General features: G+C 43.5%; 1 protein-coding gene across 6 annotated transcripts in view; it reads left to right on the plus strand.

Moving 5' to 3' along the window:
• Positions 1-895: 895 nt before the first annotated feature.
• Positions 896-14,212, plus strand: part of PPP3CC (protein phosphatase 3 catalytic subunit gamma) — a 55,263-nt gene continuing 41,946 nt past the window's right edge. For 3 of the 6 annotated variants that reach the window (XM_043502966.1, XM_043502967.1, XM_038384718.2), the window contains exon 1: positions 915-1,169. In XM_043502966.1, coding sequence (XP_043358901.1) covers positions 1,118-1,169 — 52 coding nt within the window. In that variant the 5' untranslated portion in view covers positions 915-1,117. Of the gene's footprint in view, positions 1,170-14,212 lie in introns of all 6 variants that reach the window. The other 3 variants (XM_043502968.1, XM_038384717.2, XM_038384719.2) reach the window with 3 other exon arrangements.

Here is a 14,212-nt window from a genome sequence, read left to right on the forward strand (position 1 = left end):
TTTTTTCCTGTTTAAAGGTGAGCCTAATAGTCTTGTTTTGTTAAATGCATACCCTTGGAATCGCGTGTGGGTCAGGTTAATGGAGCCCTGTGGCCTGAGTGCGTGATGTCTCTTTTTGCCTTTGGAAGGGCTAGCTTAAGCCCTGTGGATAGGGATGATGGCTGAGTGTGCTGCAGCCTGTTCTTTCAGTGTGCATTAGCATGTAGCTTGGTGGTTGGGCAGAGTGGTGGAGGCAGTGTCCTCTGTGCATTGCAATCCCTACACATGTCATTAAAGGAAAACTACTGCACAAAGCTGGGGGGGGGGGGATAGGGAGTGTCCTCTCACGACCCTGCCATGCTATACTGCAGGATGCAAAATCCTGTGGTCCGGGCCGTGCTTTGAGCCTCTGCCCCGTTGGGTAGGAGGCCTCTCCCCTTAATGGATAAGGTGATGCTGGGTGGAGGGGTCCCCTGCAGCTCTGCCCTGGGGGACCCTGGGTGTCCCGCAGGGGCACGAGCTCTGCGGTGCGGGAGCTGGATCAGGCTCGGGGAAGGCCTCCCTTCGCCCTGCTGCAGGGGCTCAGGCTGCCTGCTTCCCGCCGCAGGCCCCAAGCAGGGCCGGACCCTCGTCACCTAGCAACACAGGTCATGCAAGATGGGGGGGGGAGGGGGAGGAAAGGGTTCCCCGCAGCTTGGTCACGTGCCCTCCGAGGCGGGCCGTTCCGACAGGCGCCTGCGGGAGAGCGTCTGCGCGGGCGGAGCAGTGCGCGTGCGCCGGGAAAGGGCCGGGCGGGGGTGGGGAACTGGGGAGGAACACCCGTTGGTGCATGCGCGCAGAGACGCACAGGGACGGTAGGTGGCGCCTGCGCACGAGAGGAAATGAGGGGGTTGGCGCCTGCGCGCTCTGGGCTAGGGAGGCGGAGGCAGGGTGGCGCCTGCGCGCTGACGGCGTAGGCTCGGGGAGGGGGTGGGGAGAAGAAGAGCTCGGGAGGAGCCGCCGCCGCCGCCGCCTGGGCACCGAGCGGATCCGGATCCCTGCGCCGCCGCCGTCAGCAGCGGGGCCTGCTCAGCCGCTGTCGGAGTCCCGGCTCCCCGCGGGAGGGGCGGTCCGGGAGCCGACGCGGGGAGGCGGCACCATGACCGGGCGCGGCCACAACAAGCTGCCCACGACCGAGCGCATCGTGAAGGGTGAGGGGCCGGGGCGCGGCCGGGGGGGCGGGGCTGCCTCCCCCCGTTCTGTGGCTATGGGGGGGGGGCGCCGCCGCGCGGTGACTACCGGGGGGGGGGACCTGGGGGTTCCCGCGGTCTGGGCCCGGAGGGGGAGGCTGGGGCGGTTGGGTTGGGCACCGTTAGAGGCGGGGGAAGGGGGGGGGGTTACTGCGCGTGGGGAGGGGCCCCCGTGTGTGCGGGCGGGGGCGGGGGGGGGGCCCTGATTGCAGGGAGCGGGCGGGCGAGCGGTGCAGGGCGGGGAGCTGGCTTCCCTGTTGAGCTCGCTCTTCACAGGTAAAGGAGGGGGGCGAGCTCAGGGAGTTGGGGGTTGCGGCCCCCCCCCCCCCGGCCGCAGGTGGGGCGGTGTGGGCACGTGGGCGACCCCACTTGCCCATTTCCAGTCTGGGCTCTCGGAGTCACGGAGCCGAGCCGTGGCCAGCGCTTTGGGCTCCAAGGCGGGTGGAGATTTCCCCTTGCCCTCCCTAGCCCCTGATGTGTAAGGCACCTCGTTTTGTGCCTGCAGCTGAGTGTCTTCCTGAAGTCCTCCTGCTTTGACGTGCTGTGCTTGGTGCATGCTGCCCTGCGCTGAGCGCCTCACCTAGTCGCTGCTATTTTAAAACAGCTGATGATGTTGGAAGCGGTTAATAGAGAGGAGGGCAAAATGTTAATCGAGAAGTTCCTGGATTAGTTGGAAGCTTGTACAATGTAGACTTAGCTGCCCTAATTAATCTAATGCCACTCTCATACCCACGTGTTGGAGAACATCTGTTTTTTGTGTTTGATTTGTTTAAATTTTTGCTCAGCAGCCACCACTACTATACAATTGCACCGTTACAACAGCTGCTCACTTGGGCATCTTAAATTGTTATATTCAGTCACTCTGCCTTTAACCCATCCTGTTACAGGGACTGAGATATGGACAGAAATATGTCAAATTTCACATGTATGGAGCCTCTGCTGACCATTTTGGTGCTTACACTGTCACCTCTACCTACTACTCTAACCTGGGCCCAAATGAATTTTTACCTGTTCAGATGTTAATAGCTGCTGCTTGATACATAGACAAAGTGAACCAGGGTGGCAGCCAGGACCCTGAGGTTCCTGTGAGTTGGCTAGATGTTTAACATTTGGTCTCTTTTGTGATTTAGTTTAATATTGCTGCTAGAAATGAGAGGGTAATGTCAATTTAGTTCTCTTGTATATTAACATTGTTAGCTTACATTGTAGCTGAGCCTTTGGACTCATTTCTGTGAAATCCTATTAACAACGATGTGTACCTTGTGGATGCACTGGATTGAATACATTCAGTAGAGAGAGTAGCTTTGGGTCTAGACAGCAGTGCGATATCTAGAAAGCCAGAGTTTGGGAATGACCTTTGATAATTAGTCCTCAGCCAGGTGGAGCTCACACACGTAGTGAGTTATTCACTGGAGCTTAAAGGGAGACAGTATGATCATTCACTACACAAATGCATGCTGACAGTATGTAGTGAAGCATGGGGGGATAGTCTCATAAGGAGGCTGCCCTATAGCTAGAGTGCTGTGATTTGGACTGGCTTTGGATGCCTCTGGAGGAATTTCATCCATCTTTAAAAAAAAAAAAATTATTAAAAGGTGATTGTAAAATGTATTTACATTTTAAACCTAAAGAGAAATCAGAGCTAATTTTGTTCAGTTCCTGCACTGAAAAAGTTTCTCCTCTTCTGTTACATATTTTAATAATGTTTATCTTAAGAACTTACATTTCCAAAGGACTGTGAAAACATTAGCCTTAATTATGTTCAGTCATAAACAAATGGAAACACTGTAGTTCCTCAAGTTTGTCTACTTACACCTATTATTTTAAAGCAGCTCAGTTTTTCAATCCCGCGTTAGACCCCCTTGTATTTCTGGTTCATGAGATATCACTATTAAGCAGCTCAGCACATAACCAAGTGATGTCTGTTTTAACCGAACATCTTAATCTTCAAACATTTGTTAATAGTTTAGACATGGCCAGAAGTAGGTGTCAGTGGAAGCTGTCAAGACATTACTTGAAGCAAAATCACTCAGCTATTAAGATAAGTATAGTTTTGCATATATATATATATATATATATATATATATATATATATATATATATATATATATTAATTACTAAAAAGACCTGGCATAGATCAAAAGCCTATGAAATGCAACAAAACTTCAGCATGGTGGAATGTGATACTTTAGTTAGATGTAAACCCTCTGAAATGGGACTGCAAATGAAATTTCTATTCTATTTGGGCTCCAAGGAGGGTGGAGATTTCCCCTTGCCCTCTCTAGCCCCTGATGTGCAGATCACCTCGTTTTTATTAGCAGTCTCAGCAGTGAGGTTAAGAATTGGTAAAAAGAACAGGAGTACTTGAATGGAACATGTATATACATTCAGAGAACATGAAGTTGCCATACCAACTTCCACCTTTTCATGTTCTCTGCATGTGTATATATATATATAGCTATATGTTCCATTCTGTGCATCCGATGAAGTGAGCTGTAGCTCGCGAAAGCTAATGCTCTAATAAATTTGTTAGTCTCTAAGGTGCCACAAGTACTCCTTTTCTTTTTGCGAATACAGACTAACACGGCTGCTACTCTGAAACCTGTCCATTAAGAATTGGGTGGACCACGAGGACTGACCTCCCTTCTCACACCTATTCGTGGATCATCCAGGACAGAGGTGAACCATGTTGTCAGGGAATAATGCTGTACACCTCTCCTCTGGGTGAACAGGGCATTGATCTACAAAGAAGTAACTTGTAAAAATAGGCCTTCAGACATGTCTATTGTACAGTAAAGGTTCTATTTCATAGTTCATACTTCATGTACAATCACCTTTGGGTGTAAAATAAATCATCTGGAAAGTAGTGGTGATAGTGAGAGTAGCTGTCTACAGTGGGGATCCTGATTTTTTTTCTTAACTAAAAGTTATGTCCCGATGACTCAAGTGGACTGGAGAGAGCAACCCGACTACTGAGTTATATTTACATTTGTCTTTATGAAGAATTCTTAAAAAAACCTGATATTGTTATTTCAACCCTTGGCCAGATCAAGGCAAAGAAATGAGAGCCTCATCTTTACTTCTTCCTGAAAAAAAGTCACCGAGTTATGTCAAAAAAGAAAAGGAGTACTTGTGGCACCTTAGAGACTAACAAATTTGCTAAGGTGCCACAAGTACTCCTTTTCTTTTTTGAGAATACAGACTAACACGGCTGCTATTCTGAAACGAGTTATGTCAGTGTGTTGGGATCTTGACTAATAACTATGAAGAACTGAATTGCTAAAATCTAGCATTTTCTCTTTTGGCTACAACCACCATTTCATGTTTCTCAGTAATCAGCATAATAGCTTTATAATGTAATACTTAAGACTTATATAGTGCTTCTGTGTAGCCACTAATTTGCAACCCTTTTGTGAAATAAGGAAGCGTATTCAGTGTTTTACAGCTGGGCAAACTGAAGCCCTTAAGAAATAAAGTGACTTTCTTAAGGCCATGCTGCGAATGATAGCTAATGCTGGGATTAGCATTTGGCAGTTCCTGCTTTGGTTGAGACCACATTGATAGATATCTCCCACAAACAAGAATTGTTTTTTCGGGTTAAGATTCAGTTTACCATCTTTCAGAACTCCCTGTGTGCTCCTCTCTCACAAACACTTAAACTTTGTCAGTCTCATAGCTGCATACCCAGCTTATTTGTATTAAGGGAAGAGCATAAGAGGGGGTGAGTTTAAAAGCCCTCAGCTTTTCTTCGCTAGTGCTTGAGCTGCTGCTCTGACAATTCACCCAACAAATTTATCATAAGAACGTTTAGTTCTCAAGATAGAACAGTGTTTCCTTTCTTGTTTCAGGAGTCCAGTTCTTGGTTTGGATTTTCCAAACATGGGTTAGATCTCAAGACCTATGGCAGCATGCCATTGAGGAGTTAGCCAAGAGAGTAAATAGCAAGTCTAGGAAAGAAGGACTCCTAATAAGAGGTAGCCAAAACTTGGAGATTTCAATATTTATGGGAATGGAAGACACTGTGTGCTGGTCAAGGTGATGTCTTAACAGTATGCTTGTTCAGCTCAGATGAGGCATAGTTTTTGAGTGGAATATAAATGCACAAAAGATGGTTCATCTTGCTCTTTTTGTGCAGGCCACGTCCCATATACCAGTTTTGGCATGGGCAACTCTTAGTATAGGGCAGCTGTTATTTTTAGAAAGATGGGGTCTGATTATGCAGTCCATATTTGGGCAAAACTCCCAATGATTTCAATGAGGGCTTTCCACTGAGTGAGAGCTGTAGGGTTAATGCTAATTTGGTGTATTCTGCTTTTCTGTGGCTTTGAAGGGGTTGGTTCAGATTGTGTCAAAGCGAATCAAGATGGAGCTAGAAAATTCGCTGTTCTACCATGCTAGGTCAAAACTGTTCTGAGGCCTTGCACTTCGTAAAAAGTTGTGGTTTTAAAATATATACCTTGTTAACATACAGTATTCTTATTTTGAAGTTGAATATATTTCTCCCCTATCTGAGGTACTTACAGATGCTGTACAGTTATTTCATAACACAACACATGGATAAAAATATCAAACACATACTAGCCTAAAACTGCATACACTGGGAATGGGACTCTTATAAGGAGGCACAGAGATGGACCTTAATATGAGGGAAATGTTTATTAAAAGAAATAAATATATGTATGAGGGTCTTCATAATAGCTGCCATAATATTTAATGTTTTCTTTTGTGAGCTTAGACAAGATAAACCAACTTAATTGGTTTATCTTGTCTAATGTTGTAATATTATGACTGAGAATTAATTTATGAAACTCTTGCGGCGGTGTGGGGGAAGCCTACTGTAGGTAGTGGTTAAAAGTAAGGACAAAGGGTGCAAACTTATTTGGGGGACGAGGGGAGCTTTCTCAAATCTTGGGAGCACCACACTAAAAGTGCCAATGCCAGCTGACTTAAGACACATCAGTGGGATCCCTAAAAGCCAGGTGGTGTCACAGCACAAGTACTCATCTGGGCAAGGCTCAAGATCTTGATCATAGATATGGCTATACCATTAAGGGCTATAGAAATCTGGAGATCTCACTGAATATTCCTTAATTATTGTCTGATCTTTTCTGCCCCAAAGACACTTCTTAGGTCAGGTGGTCTTAATTTGATGTGGTTTGAGATGGGACAGCTTGCAGCCTGGGCTTGAATTGTCTGCTGCAGAATTCATGCTAACGCTATCAGATCATGTGATGATGCATCCAAAAATGCAACAGAAATCAAATGCATTGCAGACTGTAGCACTCTGACTAATACCTTATGGAAGAGTGAAAGATTAAACTATAATGTGCATCTGGGATTAAATGTCTCCTGCTCAGTCCTGTATATTAGAAGTGGCACCACCAGTTCATGTGTCTAGCAACCTTTATAATATGAACCTGGCTTGAGCAAGTGCTCTAAACTGGGTCTTGGTAGCTAAAAATATGACTGCTCTCTCTTGTCGTTATGCTATCCTCTGATTATTCTGCATTTTAGCAGAGGTGTCTAGGCTGCTACCAAAGCCTAAAATATGGTAGCAAAGATATAAAATCATTAGAAATCATTGATGAGGCTTTGTGAAAATATAAAAGGTTGGGGTGCATTTGTATTCCTTTGGAGAACCACATATGAAGTGCCAGAATGGTGCAACTATATAGAAAGGCGGGGGAGAATCCCATGTGTAAGGGGCAAGAGTTGCTGTTAATGGGTGAATCTTCTGTATATAATGTGATTTTTCTCTATTCCTACTGTCTAGATATTCTTCTGTGAAAGGTTAAAACTCCGTTCTTCATATTAAGGTCTGAACCTGCTGCTCAGAATCCCAATTCTCTAGCAGTCAGAACAAATGAGTTCAAATCAACCAGGTATCTCGATGAAATGAAAATGCTTAGCATTTTTCATTTAGTTTAAAAAAAAAAAAGACATGACTCGAATCTACCACTCGAGCTGTAATATCATTTTCAGTGTTTAACTGGTTTTATGGCTAGAAAATGAAGGAAGGCTGCTTGCTTAGGAATTGAGTCTGCAGGAAGTAGGGCAGGGTGCCGGCTTAAAATAGTAATGAAGGCTGGCCTGTTTGTGATGAGCAGAGCTATTTAGGTAAATCCTGGAGTCCCAGTGGAGGTAGAGCCACACATTAATCTCAAGATATTAGCTTGTAGACCAGTAATTGACTGAGTTTATCTCTGACGACTCTTTATTGGTTTTCAGGCATCTCCTGTTCAGTCCTTTATGCTTCTGTACGGATTGCCTTGCGATGCCGGGTATGTTTACTAGCTGTACAATGTGTTAAGGGGTTTAGACATTATTAAGCAGTTTGAAGCAAGGGAGCGGGCTATGTGAAAGCAGCAATGTTAATATATAATAAAACTCAGCTGTAAAGCCCTTCTTCAAGACTGGTCTCTTGGCCTGCAGTACTGAGCTGGGTTGGAGTCCTGGGTCAGGAGTACAATAAAAGCTTATGGAGAACATGATGATTTCTGTTTGATTGGTATTGGTGGGCTCCACAGGGAGGTCGGTCTCTGACTAGAAGGCTGATGGGCTGACAGGATGAAAAACAGAGTTGGGAGGATAGGGGTTGGAAATGGGATGCATGAGGAAAGTCCACATTGATGTGGCAGACCCCAAGAGGGATAGGAGAATGAAATCCTGTTCTGCTCTTTTAAAAGACTTAATTTGCAGGGAGTGGTAGTGTTGTGCTATCTAGACTGCACTCCTGACTTCAAACCTCCAGTCTCTGAAGAGGAAGTCTCTCTAGCTTCTGTAGCAGCAGCATCTCCAGCTATGAAGCTATAATAGATTCTTGCTATGTTCCCATTAGTAGCAGAGGTGGATGTGAGTGTATCGAGTAATACGACCTCTTCCAGCTGGGAGCCTGGGTATGTTACTTATGTGAGACTCCTAGATTTTATTTATGTGAGATCCAGAAATCTAAATCCGTCTCTTCGCTGTTGATTTTTTTGAGGGTAGGGGTGATGATAAATACCTTCTGGCTTCTACAAGAGCAATGATGATGGTTTCTGAGACTTAAATTTTGCCCCTCTGCCCCCACCCCAAGCTGAGCAGGACCAGGTGAGATAGAATATGCAGTGTTCACTCCCATAGCTAGCTACAGAAGGCTTTCCATTTCATAAGCAGGCAAGGGATGGTGACCAGGCATAAAATGGCTTTAAAACCAGTAGCAAGGTAATTCATCTTATAAAATTGCAGTGCTCAAATTTGTAACCTGAAGATTTCCTAGAGCATGGCCAATAATAGATATGAAGAAGAATTTCCCTTCTGGTGATAGTTGTAGTTTCTTTGTATGATTACTATAAAGTGATTTCACTTTTTACCCATGTTCATATCTGTAGAATTAATTTTATGGCACTTACCAGGTTTTATAATTGATTTATGAATAAGGCTGTAAGAACATCATGATTTTTTTGGTTCAAAAGTTGTTGCCACAGTTTGATAAAGCTGTGGCTTTGGTGCAGGGCCAAATTTGAGTGTGCCAGGTACAGTGCCATTCACTCAGTTGGCTTGGCCACCTCCCGTCGTGACAAAGGGGCAGCTGGGCGAACTCTGAGTGAGTGGCTCTTCAACCCTGTGAGTGGATGGCATGATGAAGAGCTGGCCAGACCAAATTTGAGTGAATGGTATTGCGACCTGGTGCATGTGATCGCAGTGCTAATCAAATTTGTGGGAACTACAAGCAGATGTGATGTGTGTTAATAGTTTCTGTTTCTACAACAAAATAACAGCCTGTGATTTTCTTACAGACTTGTATAAGAATCTTTTGATATGTTACAATGGGGTGGAATAACTCCTCTTAAAATGGTGATTGAATTTAGGTGATCTTATAAAGGGGGTTTGCTCCTGCTTAGCTTTGTAAGCTGCTTGCAGGTGAACTGCTCCAACTGAGCTCTAATATAGGCTCTTTGGGACTGGAGGGTTAGATTTTATAATACCATATATTGCAACATCTTTCCTACAAACTATCACAGTGATTGCAAGACATTGTCTGGGTGCAGATCACTGGGAACAGTGGAGTAAAGACATTGTACAGTGATTTAGAATCTGTTTGTAACCAGAACTGATCCCAGTGTAAACAGAGCTTACATTGAAGCATTCAGCCATATGATGAGTATTGGAAGGCAGAGAAATTGAGTCATCCACGATTATACCGTGTGACTTGGTAACTTTTCTGCAGTGGATAATGCAAGTAATTGAAATCTTTGCTACTGGTAGTGATTGTCTCTTGCTCAGTATAATGCAACACTTTGGTCTAAGGCCTGCTGGCTGGGCTCTGCATGCCGGTGTCACAGTTAGCAGTGGAATCTTATGAAAGTTTGTGGATGTTACTTTGCTTAGGTTTTCCATATGGAACGGGTCAGCTTATGCCTACAAAGCTGGCTTGAGTCTGATCTTAAAGGTATGCTCTGTGCAAAATCACGTTCCCTTAAAGTAGGTTTAAAACTAGAGCCAACCCCTCAACCTCCTCTCCTCCCTTCCCCACCCCCCCATGCCGCTGGTAGTGTCAGACTTACATTTACCAGCAGGTGGGGAATTTGTCTTTGATACAAAGACCCTACTGTTTTTATATTAATAATCTATTAGTGGACTAGCTGTCAGCTTGCTAACCTTGTGAAAACAGGTGGCGAATTTCCCTGTCTGCTGACATCTAGGAATCCCCTCTGGTCTCCTTTGGTTAGCTCACTTTTTTTAAGTAGCTGCAGCTGTTTGCTGGGGACCTCATGCTTTTTTTTTTTTTCCTCGCCAAGCTTAGTGATGACCCTCTCAAGTCAGCTGAGGGAAATCATCCAATCTGATGGAGCTGATGAAAGGAAGATGACAAATCTGATGCTGGGTAGCATACTGTTGAGTGATTGTTTCATAGTAATATGTGTATTTTTAACTGCTGAAAAGTCTGTAGAGCTTCAGTGTCTTAAAGATTTTTCAGGGCTTACTGCTCTCCTTTCTCTACGGCATCTAGCAGTTTGAGATTGCAGTTCAGGTTCCTTATGTTACTGAGCCATCAGAGTACTGAGTCAGAACACAGTAAGTCATGGTCCCTGCCCCAACAAGCTTAAAATCCAAGACAAACCAAAGACAGCAGATCAGTCATTCAGCTTTGGCTCATTAGGAGCTGGAACCATTGTATAGCAGTGCAGACACTTGAAAACTAAATTCAACTTTCCCAGGCAAGTAGAATATTGGTGTCTTAATCATGAGTGGGAAAGGTGAGGGAATAGATTTAGTGTTCCCGTGGGTAAATTTTCGTGACTGTCTTGCAAAAACTGAAGTGAAACAGGGCTTCTGCAGGTAGAAGGATAGCACTACTGGGCTTTCCAGAAGACATGTCATGAGTTTGGGTCTCGGCTGCAGCCGAGATATTGAGCTTGGTTTGCAGGGAAATCCCATTGGCAGGAAATGAATCCATGCATGAAGAGTTAATTTACATAATGAAAGTTTTGTAGCTGCTCTTCTTGCTATGAGTTGGGTGGCTGATGCATAGTGGCAGTCTTAAGTTGCCTCTGTGTTTTAATTAGTACTCCTATTTCAAATCTCACGGCACTCTTGTGAAACCAAAGTCCTCTCTCTACAGATGTTGGGGAAAAGGGGCACAACATGCCCCCCTGTGCGTGCAGAGAGTCTTATAATGAATTCCATTAAATGGAGAGGTGAGAAATAGCAGAGTTCTGCACTGTCTTAGACTTAGTCTGTATTGGAAAAGTTTTCCCAGCATAACTATACCAACAAATGCTCCCAGTGTAGATGCAGTTTATCTTGGCTAAAGCACTTAATTGCATCTGCTTGAGGGCATTTGCCAAAATAAAAATATAGTTGGGGGCGGGGGGGGGGGGGAGAATCTCACTCCTAACTGACAATGATGTGCCAGCAGAAGTTTCTAGTTGTAGACCTGGCCTCGGAGCAGTAGCTGGAAGGTTAGCCTGTGTTGCATGTTGCTTCCAAACTGTTCTTGTGGACTCAGATTTAGTTGGCTTTTATTTTCTAACCTCCTTGTATTTATCAGTAGGTTCTCTCCACAGGGTGGGAAGGGCTGTGGAGGGGTGCACTTTCAAAAGGAGCTTTAAAGGTGATTAAATTTTGGCACATATAGTATTTATGTTTATTGGCATTTTGAAACATTAAAGTGTAACTTGATTATTGGAATTAGATGCATGTGGCTTATAAATAGACATTGAGGGCCAAATTCTGTTACGCTGTTGGAACAGAAAGGTGAACTTTGCCTCAAAAGTTGAGCATTGCTCCTTTACTGGAATGCAGTTGATAAGCATTGTAGTGGTGAGACTTAAGGTTCTGATTTCTAAAGGAAGCATTTCAATTCAGTGGTATATCTGTGTGACTTGAATCTAGTATTGTGATAACTTACTGTGTTTCCCTCTTCCCCCATGGAAAAAATTGTTCAACTTTAGCATGAGTGATTTTTTTTTAAATATAGTGTAGATTGTTTAGGATTTTTTTATAGGCAGCTGTTTTTATCCTAATTTCAGAAGAAATGATCTGGTTCAGTATGAAGGGTAGGGTAAGCATTCTGAATCTGTTCCATATAAAAGATGAATTTTCATTCAGAAGATACAGCTGTCTTAGACCAGTTTCATATTAGATCAAAATTTTTTGAGAGCCCTAAAATCACCCCTCGGAAATCAGGTGCTTAAACACTCCTAGTCTATTTGCGGTAGTCAGCATTCATTAAAAAATGAAGTATGCTGTAAAAACAGGGAAGGAGGGTAAGATATCTAGAGTCTGAAATTCAGCATATCTACGTTAATAGGGACATGGAAAGTGAATCCAGGGACTGTCATGGGGATCTTGGCTGTCTGCAACAGTAAATATTCACATGATGACGATTGGCCTGACTTCCAAGGTGCTGAGAACTTGTAGCTCTTGTCCACTTCAACTGGATTTGTGGATGTTCTGAGATTCAGGCACGTTATTCATACCAGAAAAGGGAAATAAAATAATCTGCAAAAGTTTAGGTGGTTAGAGAGGAACAAAGAGCTATAAAGTGGTGTAATAATAAATATTTACATAGTGATCGTGACATCCCTGCAAGGTAGATGCTCGTTTTATTAAGTGGCCTGCCTAAGGCATGAATTGAGTTTGGATCAAACATTAATGGAGCAAGTTATATTCTGTGGTGGGTAACAGGTTAGAGGAGCTGTTGTTTGATTCATGTTGTGATTATTTAGTTTCCATGATGCTTATTTAGCTGAAGTGGTAATTCTGCTGTGGCTCATCAATATTGCTACTTGTGCCAGAGTTGCTTTAAACTGAATAATGGCAAAGATTATTTGTCTGGGTTGGTCCGTGCTTCAGAAAGTTAGGATGAAACAGATCTGTTCTTGCAGACGCTTAACTTCAGTTTAGTGTGAGGGAACATCACATAGCTCAAAATGGGGCTCTAGGAATGAAGAGATCCTGGGATGACCAGAGATTTGTGCAGATGATCATTTCAAGAAGTAAAGATTATTCCATGGAAAATTTAATTCTAGCTATAAATATATTGGGGAACTAACAGCAGGTTTGAATTTGATGAGTTTACTTAAATGTTAAGGGTCAGCCTGGGTTCAACCCCTTTGAGGAATCAGTCTGGGGAAAAGGTAAGAAACCTAACTTGGTTTCCTGTTTAGACTGTACACCTATAGCAGTTATCCACAGGACAGACCTGGTCTTCTTTAAAAATATTGGGAAGCCTCTGCCTGCCATTAATGTTTACAACTCTGGTTGTAAAGACAACTTCATTCTCGGTCTCTTCCGCTTTACAGCCTCTCCTTTTAAATGATTTCTCTCTCCTGTTCCCTCCCCCCAAATGTCCACCTTTAACCTTTGCATCGTGATTCTGTCAGATCTCGCAGGTGAAGCAGGGTTGGGTTGGTCCAAGATGCTGCAGGAAGCTTGTGTTGAAGATTTAATATGTGGTATTCTTCCTTCTAAGTCAGTATGGGCCCAATGGCCCAGCATATTGCTGAGGACAATATATGATTTATTTATATTCTAGCACCTAGGAACTGCTGGTGCTGCTGTTAGCTGGGGTATAAAAACAGAGATACTGATGGCTTGTTAAAAATTCCATAGCATTCTTTTCATGTGTCTTCGAGATGTCAACCCAAGAGTTCTGAACAAATTCCATCTGGAGGGATTACATGCTGCCTACCTGTCATTCCCCTTGCGGTTTAACTTCATTATGTCTGTTCATTTCCTATCTCTCAGTTGTGTACTTGGTTTGAGCTGTTTCTAAAATGCTCTAAGGTCTTGGGACAAAGTGTGCTATAGAAGAGTAAATTAGTAAATTCTGCATGTGTGTGGTGACGGAAGTTTGCAGCGTGTAACAGGCTGAAAGAAGATCTTGTTATGGTGCCATGGAATAAAGAGAAATAGTGAAACAGATTGACTAGAATATTGCTGTGGCTGTATAAAGATGTCATCCATTGCTTGCCATCCAAGTATTTGTTCCCTGTTAATTACTGTTACAGCTTTGCCCATTGCTGAAACTTTAGCCTTCTGTGGACACAGAATGGCACACTAGTTACCTTTCATCACTGAACCAGGTGGATTTGTTCAGATTGAGCCAATTGACTGAAGTAATAGTCTGAACCCTAAAAATATGCAATCAGCTCTGTTGAGTAGAAGAATGTTAAGTTACAAGTGGACAAAAAGAGAAGATCTCAGGAAATACAGCGTTGCAATATTTTGGAATAGAAAATGCCAGAGACCTGACATTCATGCTATTCATAATTTAACACAGGAGATAGTTTCTTGTAACCCTTTAAAAGGTTTTACAGAACTGAATCCAGTACAGCATTTTTATTGTGAATGTTCCTACCTTGAGCATCTGGGTTTGATCTTGGCAATAATTAGATCTCTGCTGTGACAGGTGGATATCTGTTGTCATGAATTGTTAGACTGTTAGCTGCTTGCAACTAGACATCTAAAAAGTTTGACAAAGTGGTAGAAAGCATGAAATGTTTGGAAGCTATTAG

This window comes from Dermochelys coriacea, chromosome 26 (assembly GCF_009764565.3).
Source record: "Dermochelys coriacea isolate rDerCor1 chromosome 26, rDerCor1.pri.v4, whole genome shotgun sequence".
Taxonomy (NCBI): Eukaryota; Metazoa; Chordata; order Testudines; family Dermochelyidae; genus Dermochelys; species Dermochelys coriacea.